This window comes from Centruroides sculpturatus, unplaced genomic scaffold (genome assembly GCF_000671375.1).
Source record: "Centruroides sculpturatus isolate CEXI.00-Female unplaced genomic scaffold, Cexi_2.0 scaffold874, whole genome shotgun sequence".
Classification (NCBI taxonomy): domain Eukaryota; kingdom Metazoa; phylum Arthropoda; class Arachnida; order Scorpiones; family Buthidae; genus Centruroides; species Centruroides sculpturatus.
The window spans coordinates 198,398-220,000 of NW_019385253.1; the positions used below are offsets into that span (position 1 = coordinate 198,398).

General features: G+C 30.7%; 2 protein-coding genes across 3 annotated transcripts; both read right to left on the bottom strand.

Moving 5' to 3' along the window:
- Positions 1-1,381: 1,381 nt before the first annotated feature.
- On the bottom strand, positions 1,382-6,752 carry LOC111636744 (glutamate receptor ionotropic, delta-1-like). Its single transcript, XM_023382064.1, has 8 exons — positions 6,723-6,752; positions 6,559-6,656; positions 3,819-3,891; positions 3,140-3,298; positions 2,919-3,066; positions 2,247-2,476; positions 1,512-1,758; positions 1,382-1,431 (listed from the first exon to the last, which is right to left on the bottom strand). Exons 1-8 carry the CDS (start codon positions 6,750-6,752, stop codon positions 1,382-1,384), a joined length of 1,035 nt encoding a protein of 344 aa, XP_023237832.1.
- A 3,933-nt stretch (positions 6,753-10,685) lies between these two features.
- Positions 10,686-16,962, bottom strand: LOC111636755 (cytochrome P450 3A8-like). Of its 2 annotated transcripts, none has more exons than XM_023382079.1 (14): positions 16,881-16,962; positions 14,890-15,036; positions 14,146-14,242; positions 14,020-14,069; positions 13,778-13,874; positions 13,570-13,698; positions 13,269-13,500; positions 13,059-13,198; positions 12,868-12,986; positions 12,676-12,784; positions 11,461-11,549; positions 11,241-11,381; positions 11,009-11,168; positions 10,686-10,827 (listed from the first exon to the last, which is right to left on the bottom strand). In XM_023382079.1, exons 2-14 carry the CDS (start codon positions 14,949-14,951, stop codon positions 10,747-10,749), a joined length of 1,506 nt encoding a protein of 501 aa, XP_023237847.1. In that variant the 5' UTR covers positions 14,952-15,036; positions 16,881-16,962; the 3' UTR covers positions 10,686-10,746. The 2 variants fall into 2 exon arrangements, with proteins under 2 accessions (XP_023237847.1, XP_023237846.1); XM_023382078.1 differs by lacking the exon at positions 16,881-16,962 and adding an exon at positions 16,186-16,494.
- Positions 16,963-21,603: the final 4,641 nt, after the last annotated feature.

A 21,603-nucleotide genomic window follows, 5' to 3' on the forward strand; every position in this document is an offset into this window, starting at 1 on the left:
ATCAATTATCTTCCTGCGCTATACTGATTTGCTCAGAATTTGGTAAAAATTTTATAAATTCATAATAAAAATTTCCTGTGTGATGTGCAGACTCTGCAGGTGGAGTAATGTTATAGAAAATGTTTTCCTGACAGAGGTTGAATTCCTTCATACTAACAGATTTATATCCGTATGATACGTCATACCTAAACATCGTTGCGGGCCAAATCCATGCTTTCATACTGGCAATTTATTATGTCAGATTGCTACATTTAGCTAGTTAACCAGCACACAAAGCCTAAATGACAACGGAATGGTTACAAGTATCTGACAATGTCAGTGTCTTGCTAGAGTTGCCTGCTGAATCCTCATACCTAAATCTTCTTGAATGTCTTTGGAAAGATGAGTTGGAAAGAACTGTTCAGTTCAAGCCTCTACCTCTATCAAGTTTTCTATAATTGCATGATATACTTATGATTGCATAGTACTCTATTCCTGTATATTTCCGGAACCATGCTGAATCCACGCCTACATGAATTCGTGCAGTTTTGAAGGCTACAGAATGCTCAACAATACAAAATACATGTATCTGAAAAATTAGATATACCTAAAATAAAAATAAATTTATATAATATATCTAGTTTAACTAAATTTGAACAAACTGCTATTTATTTATTATTTTATTATTTTAATTTATATATTTTTACAGACTTCCAATTATTCAAGTGTAAAAATTTTGGGTAGTTTTGAATACTTTTAACTATTGAAAGTCACACTTGAAGCTATAATATCTAGGTCTTGCCTTGATCAACAATTTCTTTTTCGTGTTTAACTCTTGCTGTTTTACAATACCAACAACATTTTTTGAAAATATATGCTATGCAAATCCTTCACATTTTTTTAAACTCGATTTAATCCAGCAAGCCTCAAGATTGGATAAAAGAGTGTTGGAGTCAACATGTGCATCCACTTTATCTGAAATGATCACTTAAATAATAATTAGCATAATTTACTGCAGAAATGGAGAAGACTTCTGATCATGCTGTTGATTATGTGGTAACAAGGTGTTTTCTTTCCATCAGGACCCGGGTTGAATGTCGTGTCCTCATCAAAAATGGATGCTTCGGTTTTTGCTTTTTAATGCAAACTCGAGTAGGAAGTTGAAACTTTAATAAACTTATTCCCAGTTTAGACCCCAATTGTGGACTTAATTTTTCTGTTAAATTTATCTTTTTCAACTTAAATCTGCGGTAATTGAGAATAAACGATGTTTTTCCGATTATGCACTCAGCAAACAGACAAGAAATAGAAAGGACATAACCAAGAAGGAGTAAGTAAAATGGACCAAGCAAATTTTCTATACTTAATGGGTAAAATTCAGATTTCATTCTGATATTGCTATTTAAATCATCGACAGTTGTAGTAATTCCTGCTTCCAGTAATCGTAACATGCTAGAATTTAAAAAAATAACTTCTGTTATAATAGAATATATTATTTAAAATGATAATTATTCAATAAGATTACATTTTACTTATATTTTCTCTGTATTGATAGTCTTTCTTCATTAGATAAGCTGTAGGTAAAGTAACAAAGGAATCTTTCGAAATTAAGAAGTTTTCAGGACCATGTTCATCTACGAACTTAGAAAGAATGTAGTCCTTAGTAATTAAAGCAAAATCTTCCTTTACAACTTTGTTGAATGCTCTCCCAAGAGTGTTTACGTTATTATTTTCCTTAACGTTATCTGCCAAAATTTTAGCATCACCTGACTGTGAACCCTATGAAAAGAAATAAATAAACGATTTAAACAAAATAATAATGTACGTGAACAAGGAGAGTTGTCACGTAAAGTTGTCTTAGTTTCCTTCACTCGTCAGACACCTAAACAAATATACATTAGGAACAATACAAATTCCTTTGACATTTCGCCCATGCTTTGCATTGACATGTCTTATGAAACCATTTCATGCTAGTTTATTTATTTCATTTTGTTTTCATTGTTAACCTATTTATTCATACAGAATTTTTTTAAATAATTAAACGAAATGAAATGTGCTCATATATAAAATAAGTCTATCTGTTTTACTTACGGGTAAACTAATAAATGGCTTTACACTATAGGAATTGTAAATGGTAGACATGGTAGTATCTCTTGTCAACAATACTTCCTTTTAGTTTTGAGCATAAGACTAAATTGTGAGTAACTAAAGACACTACTGCAATCTTCTGCTTCGATTTTCTAATTAATATCTTATTCTTAACTTACCAAAACAAGTTTTGTTACCGCACTCCCAAATTCTGTACCACACGTATATTCCCCATTACTAACTTCAGACGCCAATTCGTGAATCGTTCTTGGTACATATTGTGGTATTTGGGTAGTCAAAAATGATATGAGAGTTCCACCATAGCTGGTTGCAATTGTCAGAACGGCGAGTAACCAAATTGACATCAATAATCTGGATCGACTTCCACTGATATAATGAAGATTCCCACCTAAAATAAATACAATAGAAAAGTTCATAAATACAATAAAAATATGAAATTCACTGCAGTTCTGTAAACGTTTCTGCCAGTTAGTAAAGACATGGAATGTAAAATAAACGAATTTACCGGTAACATTATGTATTGAAATTGAAATTGAAGATTTAGGAAAATGTATATATAACGTATCATTAGAAGAAAATTATCCAAGATAATTACTATTTAAGAATACAGTAGACCCTCCCTATAACACTGTAGATAATTCCGTGTTATATGAATTCCATGTTGTACGAGTCACTTAGATTTTAGATACGTGTGCCAGTCTGTGAACGGCTCATGTATTTGTAAAATCTAAGTGACTTGTACAACATGGAATTCATATAACACGGAATTATCTACAGTGTTATAGGGGGGTCTACTGTAGAATTAATATTTTCACTATTAAATAATTTACCTTGATCTGTAAAACTACCGAACATGAACCAAAATATTTTATTCTTTGTCCAAGTGTAAGTCATTCTGCTCAATTGACATTCTTCTCGAATCACTTTGTCAAGAGTAAATCCGAAGAGGACAAAAGTAATAAATATCATAAACCAGACCTAACAACAATAACATAAAATTGCTTGTTTTTTAAAAATATTTTATAAAGATTTCTTTTAAAAATAACCTTACTTGAATTGAAAACGGTTTAGTAAGTGTATTCCAACTATTCTTGTCTGGTGGTGCACGAATTACAAATTTGATCTCAGACACGGTTGTACTTGTTGAATACGAAAGAATTTCGGAGCGATCTTTTCTAACAAGTAGAGGAAAAAAGGCAATATCCGCTTCCTGTAATTATAAAATGATACTGACTTACAATTTGTTACAATTTTGGCAAGAGAAGGCCAAGAAAGTATTGTTTGATACAAGTGGGTGAGTATATAAAACAAGCAAAGTTTTATGTTAGAGAGAGAATGAGAGGAATTGTGCTAGGAAAGGATTGAGTGTGTTTAAAAATCAGCAAGAAAATGTGAGAAAGTGTGCTCTAAGACTGTAGCCGAAGCAAAAAAAATGTGTCTGCACAGGACAGTGTGTAGAAGGATGCCGAATGAATATTTGCAATCTATTTTGCCTTCTGCCTACTCGTTTCAATCACAAACACGAGATATATGTATTGATATGTTTGTGCTATTTCATTGCACAACTGGCATTGTACAGTACAATGCGATATTATAATACCATTCTATTATTTTCATATAGTTTGTATTGAAACACAGTTTCATTAATATGACAAGATAAACAGATGCACAAAAAGTATGGATTATAAATAAATAAAATTCAAAATAAATTACAGGTAAATTTGCCTTACATTATTAAGAAGTTGGCCAATTATTCCACTTTTTCCTGAAATTTTTCTTGCAATTGGTTTAACAATTCTGTAGCTAAAAGAAAATAATTATGTCAATATTTTTATTTTTCCTTAAATAAGAGGTAAATAAATTAATATCTGAAATTATTTATTTAAAATTTAGAATTGATGTGCAATATTTTAGTAAATTTAGGAATTTCCATATATTAATTTTTTGTTGTAAACGATTATCCTGACTTCAAAATTTTACAAAAATTTTTCTATTATAGTTACAAGAGAACAAGCATACAAGAAAATATTAATTTAAAAACTGTAAATTAAGATTTAGTGTAAAAATCAATAAAATCACAATCACGATCATTTCTTAAAACATATATCGATTATTTTGCATAAGTTAATTATTATAAAAATGATTTGTTTTATACGTAAATCGGAGCAAACACTACTCGATCAATCTAACATGACGTTATAGACGATTTTCACATCATGAAATGTGTTGCTTCGGAAGAAAGTTGGTCCTTATTGCTTTTCAACTTATTTTCTTTATAAACTCAACTTATTTTCCCTATCAGCAAATTAGTAAACGACTCGTAATATATAGCGCTTATCTTAGTAGAAAGAGACTTTTTTGGTTTATTTTGTTGATTATTTACAATACCGCACAAGAGGACGATCTGCCGACTTGGGGTAGATATCTTTTTATAAACTTGGTCCTATTTCAGTAAAAATATGAAGGAAGCCTATAAATTCCACATGGTTAACCTGTTGGCAGGATGCAAATCCACTGCTAGTGTTTAATAGTTTTAGTCACTCGGCCAGCGGTAGGCTATTTTGGTATTATTGTGCATCTCTTCCATTTATAGTTAGTAAAATTAAACAGCACGCTTTTCTTTTAATACTTTGAAAAACTCGTACAGGGTGGAAAAGAAGTCACTTAACCCTCTTGTTACAGATTATAGAATGTACCCAAAGAATGTACTTTACATTGAGCATAGCATGTAATGTGCATCACTCTGTAATTGTTGGAGGGAGGCCAATAAAATCTTTTAGCAATTAATTTCTTGTGAAACTCTGATCCTGAATGATGTTACACACGACTTAGTGTTTCGGTGTTGCATTCAATATAGCCGTCATAACATGGAGGTCGTGCGTGTAAAACACATCAATCTTTTTCACCCTTGGTCTAATGTATTCCTGACATGATACGATTAACTTTGGCACATTCTATATTCTATAGCAGAGGTGTTAAATGACTTTCTTTTTGAGAAAACGGCGTGGAGCGCAAGGCTCAGAGCTTACAGCACTAGGATCTGAGAATTTGGCAAGCCGCTGACAATAGGAAGAGAGATTATACTTCTCAAGGTACAGGTGAAAACTGAGATCAGACGAGTGCAGACAGAGTCCGTCCATAGTATGTAAATTAATCCAAACATCCGGTCTCCGATTATTTCATCCTTTCCTTGATTACTAGTGTGTGGATTGACAAAGGTGGTATCGTCAAAAACTTTTTTTTGTAAATAAACTGTATATAACGAATGACTTGATATGGAAGTATATTTACTACAAATTTAGCGTTCATTTGCAACATCTCGGCCCTTCCTAACTGAAGAAAACTGGTTGAGAAGACAGAGAACAGATACGAACTTTTACTAATATGGTAAAAAAAATTAATTGGAAATAAAACGAAATGTGATAAGAAGAGGAAAATGAAGGAGAAATAGAAGATACTACCTTTACTTAAATATAATCAAATCTAAACGTATTCATTCATTTATAACAAGAATCTTGGCATAAGCACATTGTGTTCTTTATTGCCAGTCAAATCAAACTTTGTAAAATTTATCAGTAACATAAATTGATCTATAAGAAATTCACATAGAAAATTTATACAGTAGAACTTCGATTATCTAGACTAATTGGGGATGAAGGTAGTCCAAATAAGGAAAAATCCGGATAATCGAAACAAAGACTTTAATTTGTCTTTTAATGATAATACAACACGTTTTCTTTTCGATGACATATCGGTAATATTAAAAGTAAATACTGTAATTAAATCGTGATCAAATTTTCAAGAAACAAACGTTCGTATTGAATTTGGACTACTACTGACCAACGCTAACAGAATACCTATTGTTTAAAAGGCCCTCTGGTGGCGCGAGAAGACGGATTTTATAAAATAAAAAGCAATTGAAACTGCATTTTTATGAATAAAAATTTGACAAACTATTTATCGTTTTATGACAAGTAAAATTTTTTCGTCGCGTTCGCGGTTTTTAAGTAATGCATAAACCTTCGAGGCGCGAGGCCCTTCGGACCTCGAGGCATAGGCGGTGGCCCACGTCGTCCATGCCTTACGCCGCCCTTGGTCATAGAAATGATGTAATTTGAATATAAATTATAAATACTTATGTCAAGTTATATTTTTATTACTACGTAAAATATATTTAAGAGTTTACGACTACTGTGCTGGGTGAGACGTTGTTGAAACAAAAAAAGTTATGCATTCCATCACGTACATAAACAGTGTCGTAATTCGCCAAGTGCAAATCAGCAAATTCGTAAAATTTTTGTTTATTTTGAGCAATCCGGATAATCGAAAATCCGGATAATAGAGGTCCGGATAATGGAGGTTCTACTGTATTATGGTATAACTATATAAAATAAAATCTATATTATTTATATGAAACTACTAATGCAACTGACAATACATAAAATAAATGATTTAAGTTGAGATGCTTACTTAACTTTCAATTGTTCTTGAATAATTTTAAAAGACTTAAAGTGAACACCAGACAGAATTATTTCTTCGTTTTTATCAAATTCCATGATGTACTTGTTCTATAAAATAGCAACTACTCATTAAAAGTTATAGTCAAATTTATTTTCTTATAAAATCGATATTACCTGAATTCCAGCAATTCTCCAAACTGGCATTTCTGTATTTGTTATATTACCTATCGATATTTCAATAATTATATTATATTTATTTATTATTAATACAAATTTTCTAGAAATTGCATTCTTATTTCGTACATCATTTGATCGCATATCTATTAATTAGTACAGTAAACACAGTAAAATCAAGTTAACAATAGCCTTACCTTCTCCATTTATACTAAAAAATAATACAGGTAAAAGGTATGTAGTATGATATATCAAGGCATACATTGGTTATTTTTTCGCTTAATGTATCCGCAGTGTTATTTATAAGACAAATGAAACGTACTCGAGTACGTTTGATTTAGCTCAGAACATTTTCAAAACAAAATTTAATCTGAAAACGTTTTGCTGAATTAAACACGAAACTAATCGGAATATAACGTGACATCTAGAAAATCAACTTTTGTAATATTCAGCGTAGCAATATTTATTTATTTCTTTTGAACATTTTTATATTTCACTTTTATTTGCTGAGTAGAGATATAATAAAAAAATCGATTATACATTAGTCAGCTTTTATTCTAAGTAATTATAATAATTGCTTTTTATATTTTTAGTTATTTTGTATTGTAAAGGCCTTACAAACCCATTTTAAGGCCTTGTTATGTTTTTAATATTGCACCAATATACCAGCAGTGAAGGAACAAGCCTTGGCATTTTGTTCTTGAATAACTCATCAGTAGTTTCTTTCCGGAAATCCAATCCAGTTCCTTAGTGCAGACAAAATATAAATTTACAGTAGAAATTACCCTGAAAGAACACTTTAATACTTCTGATTTATGAAGTAGTTAATGATTTCTCTATAAATCATAATCGATAATGAGTTGATGTATATCGTTTCGCGTATGGTTTAATGAATTAAACCAACTACGTGTGTATTCTACCAAAGAAGTGCTTCCAGGAGGACTTTCTATAAAGAACAAGGTGATATATTGGTAAAATATACCCGATAAACTCCACGATATCAAACCACTGGAAAAAAAACAACAAACCAGTGTTCAGTGGTTTTACTCATTCGGGCAATAGTGGTGTCATAACTGCATAAAGTGATAAAAAATAATAATATACTTCTGTGAAACCGGATTTTTTATATTCTCTGCATATTAAATCAACTAATTTTTTTTTATTGTTAATTGCAAACAATTACTGACGTATTAAATATTCAGTTACTTTCACTAATGGAACAATTGATTATCATACTTTTAGTTTGAATTATAAGATCAATAAAACAAATTTATTTATAAAAGAGCCAACACGATACTGTACTATAATTTCTATCAAACTTTCTACTTAGCAATTAAATCGTAAAGGTTTATCTTAGTTATTTATCGACTTCAAAACTTGGTATGTCAACTTTATAAATAATGTAGAAGATAGTTCATAAGTAAGTTAACCATATGTTTATAATTTTATATTTTGAACTTTGTTCCTTCATAATTCGGGAACAATTCGGGGAATTTTTTCCTACGTAGGGATGTGATTTGTCTACCCAATTTGAAGATAAATAACTACTGTGTCTTTTGTCGAACTTTCTGAAATTTTGTTGGGTGGTTTGTATATTTGAAGAATAGATATTGTATAATTTTCGTGGTTAAAAGAGTAACCCGTACTTCAAATGTTTATTATTATTATTATTTGGTTACTGATATTGTGGAGTTACTCGTAAGTTCGAGTAGGCGTGTAGACCTTTTGGCACATTGATATTAAAGCTGCAGCATTCCAAATATTGGCCGAATAAAAATATGAGACTTTACGGAATGCTCCAATTAGTCATAATAAAACATAATGTAACAGCTATTCATTGGCATTAACGTTCAGATAGATCTTAAAGTTATGATCAAACGGTTCTGAGAAGTTCAGAGATTGCTGCGTTGACAAAACATCTTGATGTACTTTACAATCAAAGATGAAGCGCCTTCATCTTTCAGCTATTCAACTAACAAGGAAACTTTTTTCTGCCGAAAGATAATGTTGATTTCCAAAATGTACTCACGTATTTGCCAATTGAAGAGAAGATGTAACCATGTTTTATCATCATTGACCACCAATTATTAAATTATAATCAGTCGTCAATTTTTGGTAAGTTGCTTTGAGAGTTCTAGCATTAAATGCATCATCCTACTTTCGTAGATTTTTTTGGAAGGTTGCATCAATGGTAATTATTTACAGCAACGTACTTAAGAAATGTCTTCCGAACCCACTCTTTATTATTACAATGGGTAAAATTGGAGATTAGAGACAGAGCCTAACACAATTTTCCCCTAAAACGACCCCATTGAGATTTGTTCGTTAATCTTTCAGCTAGTTAAACAGCTTATCTGTTTCGTATATCCAGCCTTCAAAATAACTACTGCATACAGGCCTATATAATATTTTAAATTTAAATGAATAAGCATACATTAGCAATACGTACAATAATATATTTTTCTCACAATTTAGATCGACATGCATTTTAATAAGTAGAAAATAAAACACGCAATAAATATACATTTTTAATCATTGATTTTTAAAAGTTTACCTTAAATCACGCACATTAATCTACATAATGCATTTTTGATGCTAATTTAAGTTTATAGATTCAAAAGGAATATTAAAATATAGGACATCACGGAACATTTCAAACAATTTAATTTAAAATGTTATTTATAAACAATTTTAAATTCTTAAAAAAAAAACAAAGTGGATTACTTTAATATAACACGAGACTTTTCTTAGAATTAATTTAGTGTTATGGAAAGTAATTTATTGTTTACTGTTATTAATTTAAAAAAAAAAAATGTTGTATAAAATTAATATTAGATGATATAATATCGAACATTAGTCGAAACGTTATGAAGAAGTAAATTAATGAATTTTTTTTCAATGGTAGAATTTTTCAATGGTTAGTGATGTGGAACGTAATTTATGTGCAATCTGTTAAGGTGAGATGCTTCCAGATAAGACATTCTGTGGCAAATTATCCTTATTTGGGTGTTAACCATGTGAAGAAAGACAGCAAAACTATTGGTGAGGAGCGAACAAGGGTTTAACGATAAATTCCATTCTTTACTAATTGACATTATTCACACATTAGCTGTGCAACTGTATGGCAACAGATTACATTTTATTCCCAAAATACATGTCGACCATTAGCTTTCGTAAGGTTTCTTTGGTTACTAAGATTTGCTGGCATGCTTTATCTGATAAGGCACTCAAGAAATTATACGTATGATCAAACATTAAAAAGAAATTGAGATTGTTTCATAGTTTAAGTTAACGCTATTCAACTATAAAATGGTTTATGAAACTGTAGCTGAGAGTAGAGAACATTATATTTAACTAATAATAGAACTAAAGTTATGGAGTTTTTAATACAATATTTGTTATGAATAAAGATTACCTTTTATTCACCATACTACACTAGAATTATCACTCTTCTAACTCTTTATCTATTTGATTTGTAGAAGGTTCACTTGAACTGAATCGAAATGTTAGATTAAAATACAGGTAAACAAATAAGACATTTATACCTTTAATTCAACAAAAGATAATAAATTATTCATAAAAATTGCAGACATACTTATGGGTTAATTTTGTGTATCAAGAGTGGAATTTGACAGTGGAACTGGAAAAATTCTTCATGGAAAGCACGTCACTGAGCTACGACTGTTCTCAGGGTGGGACAGGACAAAACCTTAATGATCAAAGTAAAACTGATTTCTAAATGTTCAAAAAACCGAAAAATTTAATTAAATATGTTTGTCAGAGTTGAAAAAACATACTTTAACGATTCGATATTTCTTGCAAGTGGAAAGGTGAAGATTCGTTGAATTCGAACGTTAAAATATTCAAATGAAGTAGATATTTTTATGTTAACATTTTTAAAAATTGTAATATTATAAAAAGAAATACATATATAGTTTCATTACAATCACTCAGAGATGTAAAGAGATTTTGCAAAATTTATTATTATTCATTATTCGAGTAAATTCGTAAACAATAGCAATCATCAAGTAGTTAATGGGGTTGCTTTCACTGTAACTCCATTCTTCGGATATATTACAAACAACGAATAGACCTTTTCCACGTCCTGTAAAACGTAACACCTTACTATAATGAATAAAACTTATCGTGAATTGCAGAGTATCACAACTGAATTTTTCGAAAACATTTATTACTTTTATGAATAATTGAAAAAATTCGAAAAGTTCACTCGTTATACCAGCATTATAGTTACAAAAAAAAAGAAAAAAACACTAATCAAATCTTACATCATCTCCGTAATTTTCTAATTTGAATGATCGAAGAAGATTTGCCAGAACAAGTCTTGTTATAGTTTTTGCTAACCTCTGTCCTATACATATTCTGTGTCCTACTCCGAACGGTTGGTAAATTATGGAATCGATCTTTTGCTGTTCCCCAGAAGAAAATCTGAAAAAAAATGTAAAATTTCGAATATTATTTCCAGGTGTATACATGTTTTAAACGCAATTAACTTAATACCTGTAAGGATTAAACTTGTCAGGTTCACTCCAATAAGCTGGATCATTTTGTAGCTCATGTAGTGGAACAATTATAATACTACCTTTAGGAATGATTATGTTCTTATAACGATAATCTACTGAACAGACTCTATTTACAGTACTGTATAAATAAATTGTATGAATAATAACAAATAATACGTAATGCAATAAAATTGTATAAAAGAAATAAGACAACTTACAATGCAGTTAATGGATGAAGGCGATGTGTTTCTGAGATAACTTGATCTAACAGTTGAAAATTGCTTAAATCTGAATATTGAATATCCACCTAAAAAATTAAGAAATATACTCTAAATTTGGTATTTTTAGTACTTATTATAACTTATGGCATGTAAAAACATTCACTGTGTTATAGTGGTGTGATTTGACACTTGTATGTGAAGTATGCTTCGTATAGTGTATGCACTAATGTCAGTGTATATAATATTTAGACGGAGTAACATTACCCGTATTTACGGCTGTGTATAGATGTATTTAGCACTGCAAAGGTAATTAAATTTGAGTTGACATTTCTGTAAAACTTAATAATGTTTTTAATTACAACTTTTACCATTTAACTATTTGAGTGATGTAATATTATACATGGAATGTTTAATTGTAAAATATTTAAATACTATAATTTGTTTTGGAAAAGTGTCAAATTTGGCCCTTGTAACATTATATTTCAACGATAAATTACATTTGATTGAAGGTACTGTTTAAAGTCATCAGCTTTAACACCTGCAGAATGAGTGCCATATTTGGCAGTATCTTTTGCATCTTTTTATAGCACAAGATGACTTAGAAAATACAGTGTTTGTTGCTTTTAGAGCTTAAAGTTCCGTAGTAGTGAGTCTCTGTAGTGTTTTTTGATCTGTCTTAAAATGACACCATACGAAAATTTAGTTACATTTCAATGACTAAATATTTCTGTAGGAAATGTTTAAAACAGTTTATTTTTTTTACCTTCACTCATTACTTTTTATTAATTCAGTTGTAATATACATTTCTCAATGAATACACTTTCGCTTATTTAAATTGCCTTAATGTCCTTTTTTTCTTATTAATATGTAAATTTTCGACTATAAATTCGTATCTTCTATTATCAGGACTTATTATACTGGTTTTACAGATAATATTACAAAATTAACAGAAAACAATTTTTATTTTACCTGTACAGGTTTTGTATACCTGTACAGGTATACGAAATAAAATAAAAATTGTTTTCTGTTAATTTTGTAATATTATCTGTAAAACCAGTATAATAAGTCCTAATAATAGAAGATACGAATTTATAATCAAAAATTTACACTTTCGCTTAGTTCGTAGGTGTGTTTCACGATGATATCAGTACACTTCTATTGTACTTTCCTTATTAATTAAATTCAAATGTTAAAGTAAAACAAATACTTTACATCATCAGAGACGTTATTTTTAATTTCTTCACGGACTTTTTCTTGTATTTCAGGATTACGAGCAAGATGATAAATACACCATTGTATAAGAACACTCGTCGTGTCGTATCTGAAAAAATAATTAAAATACTTTACATACAACTTAAATTAATGTTTGTATTATTAATAAAATTTATAAACGTAATTAATTACCCGGCTGCCATAAATAACAGAGTATTTGAAATCACAAACTCGTCGGAAAGTCTCTTCATTTCTGAAAGGGAATCATCTTCGGCATCAATTAGTGTCTGTAGCAAATCTCGTGGACGTTCCTGCAACAAAAAATACAATCATGTTATACGAGATTTTTCGATTTGTTCAACGTTTTCTATCAACGTTCACACCTCTAATTTCTTTCTACAGGTGATAATTTTCTTACACGTTTCATAAATCATCGTTAAAGATGGCAGATTCATCATATACTTTAAACTGTCGATTTTATGTCGAAGGAATCTACAAATTGGCTCTACTTCCGGAAAGCAAACTAATATATAAAATTTAAGTTTTATAACGATACATTTTACTTTATTTGTACAATGTTTTACATAATATACCTGATATTCCAGCTAAAATATCTGTATGATCAGATGAAAGTGTGACATGAGCCGACTCTATAAACGTATTACTTTCGTTGTTTTGGACATTTGTGTTTACACCAAATGATGATAAACAATGTATTTCGAACACTAAGTTTTTACACATTTTGCCAATGTTAAATGGTTGATCACCGTGATTTTTGATGTTATTTAGAAAGATTTTTATCGGACGAGGCATTAGAGTACTCATCTGAAATAGAAAAAAAAACATTACAGTGTTATGTGACGAATCTTGCATAAATGCGTAAAAACTGCATACCGTTTTAAGCTTCGCTGTACTGAAACAAGTATTTAGAATACTTCTTATGTTTTTCCACTTTTGATCGGTTAAAACGCCAAGTACATTTCTGTACGAATGATGAGGAATTCCTCCATCAGCTAGCACCCACTTGAAACATAAATAGAAAAATAAATTTCAATTGAAAAAATCGACAAGTTAATAAATACGGATTTCTGCGGCTACATACATCTTTGTTGTAAAAGTAGTAATTATCCTTTATTTGACACAGTTTTAAGAACTCAATATCAGCGCATACTAAGTAAGGTTTTGCACCTAGATAAAAGCTAAAGATATGTTGAATAAATTGACATTTATATAAATTTTATATTAAATTTCATAGTTTATTTCTTATCTTTTATATAAACGTATGCAACTCTAACAATTAATGAACTTTAAGTATACTTTTTAAACGAATAAATTGAAACTTACCCGAATATTTTTCCATATTGTTGTAACCATTCTTGCATACACCTGTCTCTCTGTAAGAATGGCTCTAAATTTAATTTTGTTCTAACTTTGTATGAATTTCAAGTTTTTGTTTAAAAAATTACTCACGTTTCGATTAAATTCGGTAAAATTTCCGATGAAGAAATTCGGTTTTGGTCCTGGTATTAAATACCGTTGAAAGAGACTCATTTTTCGTTTCCTCCATCTGTAAAAATTGCGTAAAAAGTAAGAAAGTTGCTGAATTTTTATGGAATTTTATGCTTAATGATTAAAGAAGTACATGTTTAAAAGTCACCTACAATTAATTTTTATCTGTAGAATCAATATGGAAAAAGCACACAAAAAATATTCTGAATCATGAATACTCATACAGTTTTTCATGTTCACAATAAATGCAAGTTTACTGGCTAGCAGAGAAGACTAACAGGTTATATTAATGATATATATAAATGATAGTGACATGATGAATTCACTATTAAATTTTTGTCGATTATTTGCCATCAGTAAGCAGAGGATATCAATCATTGAAGAATAGTAGTTAGTGGCAGATTTGCACCCCATAAAGTCGAGATTTTCGAATTGTCATTACGTGTCTAACACATTTTCTCATAGTAAATTCCCCTCACAGAGACCCAGTATAGTCAGTTTCCCCTTGTTGTCACCATGCTTTACTGCTTTAAACAAAGCCAATTAAAAACGTGTGAATTCATTCACACAGGAAAATAACAGTGAAAAACATAAATTTAACATGTAGACAATTTTTGGGCTTTAAACAAAACATTCTTATGTCAATTATCTAATTATCAAACATCTAATTATAGTATAATTATAAATAATAATGATGTCACTTACCTTATCCACAATAAAATGACACAAACGATAAGAGAATAAAGTATTGTTGTAACTATATTCATCCTAATTAAACGTATTTCTGATATGATATACCTTATCTTATTATCTCAGTCTGGATCCTTTGTTAAACATTACAGGTTTGAACTCCTTATGGAAAACAATATGATAAATATTAGATATGTAAATATAGTTTAAAATATATCATTAAATACATAAGATATTTATAGGACAATATGTGGCTTGCCGCACCTTCACTATACCCTACCAACTATACAGATCAATTGCCGATTTCTACATTAGTAGAGTGTAGAGTATTGTGCGCTCGCTCCTAAAAGGACAAACCATAGGCCATTTTTTTGCCAATGGCGAATTTATAACTATTTTTTAACGCCTTGTTAATTTCCACCCTCCCTGTTTATAAATGTCAAAATATGTATGTTTGTATGAAACACTACCAAAATTAATATGGATAATCTTTCATATCTTAGTAAAAGTACAATGGGGTTCATCACCATAGTACTTTTTGTAGATAACTTAAGTCGCATAAATTTTTTAGCACATTTTACAAACTAAGACCACTGTTTATATCTTCCAATTCGAATCCAATTTCACCATTTTATACTTGTTAAAAATTCGTGCAACACCGGAAACACGCATATACTTGGGCTATAATTGTGAAACTATAAATTCTCATTGTCATCCTTATTATACCCTTCCTGTACTGTAAACAAAAAGGGTATAATTCATAGGAGCAATTCTCTACCGATTTGAGGTAGGAAGTACATATTTTAAATTAAATAAATTGAAAAAGTATGATTAAGAACTGCAGCCTGGCATCATGACCATGTCACAATAAATAGTTATTCATTCAAACTGAATTATTTTTTCGGATTTATAATGGCAAATTATATTCTGTGTGTTTGAAAACAACAACTGTATTGTAGCGTATAATTTTATTGTTTAGGTAATTGGGCATGGGTTCTTCCCAGATCAAAAGAATGGCCGTTGTATTCTGAGTTTTCTTCGCGTGTCTAACTGGTAAATAGGGCATAGCAGTCTTCCTATAGTTCACGGTTGTGTTGAGTTGCTTTATTTTATGAACCTTTCGTATATTTTTATTCATTTATTTAAATCTTACGAAATTAATGCCAAACACAAGTTTAAATACATAATTTCTGTATATATAAACACTATGAAATTTCCTTCTGCGAACTAATTTATAAAATAAAATAAATCTAGTCAATAATATTTTTAATAAATATTAAAATTACCGTATAATATGGAAAATATACTTACTTTGTGTTGACATCAGATTTGCACGTTTAAAAGTGGTTTAAATAATGAAATTAATCCAAAATTAGCTTGAATGTTATTCCTGTTATTACTGGTGACTCGAAGGGAAAAAAACGAAATAATATTGTGTAAGACTTTTCAAGATAAGCTTATCTTTCAGTCTGTAGGTCAAATTGTTATATTTTTTATCGCTATTTCTGCTTAAACGTAAGACTTGTTTTTCTGTTTTGTATTACTTCCCTGGATGTTTATATATAGTGAAACCTGCTAATGTGATCGCATGTGTGAGGTGACCACTCTGAGCTGCTCCCTTCAGTAGTCAAATTACCTGGTTTCACTGTGTAACAAGAAAAATACAATCGGATAAAAAATCACACTCCAAAATTTTCATATTTTTAGACTCATTCGTTCAGATATACAAAGTAATTTGGAGAGTTTACCTGTATGTACGGATGTTAGTGTGTGGGGTTAGGGCCCTGTTCAACGAATTTAAAGCTTAATAATTCTAATACCTATTGTCAAAATTTTCTGAAATTGAAGTTCTTCTGTCGTCATATCAGTTTCAGTGTTTTTGAGAGAAACACTACTTACTCGTAGTGTTTTTCCTAGGAACAGTTAGTTTTCAAAAAATTCAGTTTACCCTAAACACCATGCACAGATATAAGAAACTATTAATTGGGAAACTTAAAATCACTCACCTGTAATTAAATTTGATTACTCTTCAACCCAATATTAAGACAAGTACAAACTATTCCTTTCAGGGCAATAAGAAAGTAGTGCAATATAACTAAATGTTTTATAATTTAGACTTGCGTAATGTTACATTTACTTGTGCAGCTTGTGATAAAAATTAACTTCTATAATGTTCATCGATAGCAACCAGTTCAAAATACCTACGATAATTTAAATGTGTTTGACCTGAAATGAATGACGAATTACAAACATTGATATCCGTTTTTAAAAAAAATTAGTACAGAAGATAGCAAAAGTCCAAATTCTGCTAAAAATTTCCTTTAATTTACAGAGAATTCTCTGCTCTTATTTTACTATGTACATAGTACAATGCACGAAAATACGTTTTTATGTATTTATAATGAAAACAAAAAAGTGTTACATTTTAGGAATTTTTAGGAAAAAAATTTTCAACTTTATAAGCGTTTTTTACGAACTGTAAACAAGTCTGTTGCTATGTAAGCACTGATTCGCTTTGTCGTATGTGCTTTTTAACTGTCCCTACCATCAAATTCTTTCTCTCAAACACCGGGCCAAAAGTATTTTAGTATGTCCAAAAATACAATCTGTAATATTCTACAGCAACTAGAGGTAAAAATGCAGATTATTGGCAGATAACTTCGATAGTAAACAATTTTTAAACCGTAGTTGGTCAATTTCTTTGTCTGTTATTAGATCCACCGGTAAAAACAATTGCCGGAAAAATTCCCGCGAAATGCACGCCCCCTCAGACTGCCACTTTGAATTATGTAAACAATCGCAATAAAATCGCGTGTTTTCATCGTTTTCTCACTTTTAATTTGCCAATGAAAAGTTGTTTGACAGTCTTCAGACGAATAAACATGGTTTAAAAAACCGTTTATCAAAAAATATTCCCGGGAAAATCCACCTTTCAAACTTTCAATGCTAAGTCTATGGGAGACCTTTTTGCCGTTAATAAACTTTGAAAATTCTGTTTTTATGCCTTTTATGCTTTAATTAGTCATTTCTATCATGACTGACCCGATATCAAGCAATGAGCGTTCTTGCAGAATCCTAACTCGGTTCCACCCCGTCGCTTTGTCGCGCTAATTAAACTCACTGCAGTATTGTAATTGTAGAGATCCCCAACCCCATTAACCTTATTCTAATTTGGATGCCACTTGGATGACCGTTGTTCTGACATTCTTCCACTTTAAAAGATCTTTAGTAGCAGACATTGGACCACCTGGTATCCTACCACCCCGTATCCAAGTTGATCTCTAGCCCGATAGAAAACGGTGATCGATTACCGCTACAAGTCAACGATTGTTACGTTGTTTGGACTTATTTTATAGACTTAGTCAAAACAGTCAAGTATTAATGAGGAGAAAGTGTCAATTCAATAAAATTATGTTGTAAGGAGAGTCGTAACAGCGAGAGAAAATATCAACAATCCGACCAAATTGCTCAGTTCGCGACGTCCCGTATCAGCTGAACCCGGATACAGCTCGAACAACGAACTTTTAAATCTAGCATCACTTGATAATTTTCCCACGATAAAAACGTATAAAAAGAGGTCACACCTTGTCATCGAGAGACATAAGCGGAAGACATATTACCAATCGACCAATGATGGTGTCGTGTGTCATATTACCAATGGATTACGGAACGGACTGATTGACTGGCCGTACAGGAGTTGATTTAAGAGACATGAGCGAAGGGACATAGAAAGAAGACGAAAAAGAAAAAAGGAGAGAAAGTGAGGAAAAAAAAGTAAACAACTCTTTTCCTGGTATGTTGTGAGTCGTGCCCTCTTTAAGTACTCTCTTGATTTATAGATAGTAATCAGCCAATTTCCTATCTCGGATTTTATAATTTTGTTTAGAACTCTGTTTTTTGATAAAAACTTTTGTTTTGACTCTTGTACTTGACTCTGCATTCATCCTCCTGAGAAGCTCATTCCTGGACTTCAAAGTGACTCTTACACTCACGCCTTAACAATTTGTTCTCTTTTTATTTTATTTTTCATTTTTTGGTCTAAATCAGAGATGTGTCCAAAAAAACACGACTGGTTGTGGGACCTCACCCTAAGCTTGAGTAATCTAATTTTTGACGCCCCGACCCCGAAAGTAAGAAGAGTAGACTGTGAAGAACCGTGTCACATTTCGGCTATTATCTCCTTTTCCTAACGTAGATTTGACGGAAGTGGACTTTCCTGGCAAATATGTCATTTTAACATGTCCAGTTCGTTCTTGATGGGGATGAGATCTGGGCTTTGCTGTGGTCAGGTTGGGTGTCAAAAGTCGTTTTCATGCTCACTGAACCACTGTTCAACAATTCTTACGCGATAAACAGTAGCATTGTCACCAAAAAAAGCCGTAATCAAAGAAAGGCAAAAAATGCAACATTGCAGGATGAACTTAATCCACAACATTATTTAGGTACTTGTTGGAGTCACCCGATTTTCCAGTTATATTAGGTGATCAGTTCTGTCTAAACAGAACACGCCCCATATCATAACACCCCCACTATAACCTTGAGTCGTGTTAATGAGGTTTGGAAAGAGGTCTGGAAAGAGGTTTGGAGAGAGCCCCATTTGTTTATGGGGCTCTCTCCAAACCTCTTTCCAGACTCTCGGTACAGAATAAGGTGTACCGTGGTTCGTCCGACCACATTACTTTTTTCTATCCTCAGATGTCTAATCATGGCGCTCTTTGCGCCACTGTAGACGAAATATCTGGCTTTTCGCAGATAACATTATTGTCTCGTATTGTCTCTCATAGAAAATAGAAGTTTCCTCGTAAATTTTTATTTGTATAAAAGCTAATTTCGTTATCACAATACACAAGTGCGAAAATGAGATGATAAGCTATTTATAAAAAAAAATGAAGGTTATTTATATTGTATGAAAATATCTTGTTTATATCAATATATAAATATAATAAATTGTATAAAATGGACTTATTTTGTTAAAATATGAAGTAGAAGGTATAAAAATTTAATAAAATACAGCTAAACTTCTAAGAAAGGCAATTTTTTAGGAACCCTTTTTTCTGAAATAATTAAAAAGTACACTTAAAAAATACGATTTCCTGCATAAAACAACCGTATTTTATATTCTCTTGTCACTGTCCGTTGTGCACAGGTTTGACCGTATTCTTAAATTTATGCTAATTATTCTGTAAATAAAATCTACATTAAGTACATACGTGTTGCTTTCAAGGTTTAATTGTTACACATGCTTTAATGACAAAACATTATAAAATTTCATTACTTTTACGCTTGAAAGGAATGGTAATTTGTTTAGAAATTTCTATTTTTTCGAACAATATTTCTATAACATGTAAATTAGAAAGACAACTGAATGACCTAATTAGGTGTTAGTAAATGATATAAACGTGGAAAACTCCACTTGTCTATTTTGTTAGTGAGGTTCGAACCCGCAACCAAGGGGTTTCTGTTAAACTACAATGATTACGTTGAAATTGCTGATTAATTTTACTGTATATAAAGATTAGTTTTATTTATTTATTCTATATAACAGTTTCTACGTAATTTTAATTACATATAATTACATAGAAGCATATTCGTTCTGTATTTAAAGGATTTTAGTTTATAATGATAATCTCCAAGTTATATTGGAATGTGACTTAAAAACATTTTAAAGAAATAAATAAATATTTATTCATATAGCGTGACAGACAGACCACATTTTAATTATATTAAATATCTTATGGGAAACGCAATGACTATCGCTCCAGAGAGGGCATTCGTATTTATGTGTTTGCATGTAAAAAAACCAGAGAAACTACATGACAATTTATTGTTAGGCTCAAACCCACGACCACGGCATCAGTACTAAACATTAAACGGGCAAAAACACAATGACAAAACACGTTCCTTCTGTTTATTAAAAAATAAAACAAATCAATCAATAAGTTATAACTCGAAGAAAGTAAACACGTAAATCTTAATATTTGGTTTTGAAATTAAAGGTGAATGTAACAGTTCCACGTGTTGACAAATTAAGATTTCTTTTATTAGATAAGTTAAGAATAGTAATTTATGATACAACAAGTAAGTTGCGATTGAAAATTAGAAAGCATCCAGTTTTTAGGTGTATTATAACCATATGGCAAGTATTAGTTAAGTTTCCTAAACTTTGACGTCATTTCTCCATGAGAGGAAAAACCCTTTTAGAGAAATGAAACCAAAGTTCTAAAACTGACCTATGAGAGATACGTCACACGAAGATTAATTTAATTACAGATTAAAAAATAAGCCAGGAGTCTGAGTCTGGAAATTATAATAGCCGTAGGATTATGCCTAGAAATTCAACAATGTTCACAATGAAACTAAATTAACACGTTATTCCATTAAGACATTACGCCTTAAATTACCTGTATTTTTATATATGTTAATTGAATTAAAATAACTCATTTATATTTGCATTCTCAATTCGAAAAGTCAAAAGATTTGTTCAGAAGACACAATAAACTAAAGAAAAACTCTCTTCACAATTTGTTTTATTTCCTATTATAGGATTCGATACGAAGTCTGGGGAGCGTTAATACAAGGTCAATACATCAAATCAATTTACTGTAAACTCAGATGTATATAAGTACAGCTGTACTTCTGTCTGTGTTCCTGTGTATTGTTTCATTATGGATAAGGTGAGTGACTCTATTGTTGTTTATAATTACTACTTCTTATAGTTTATATTGTATT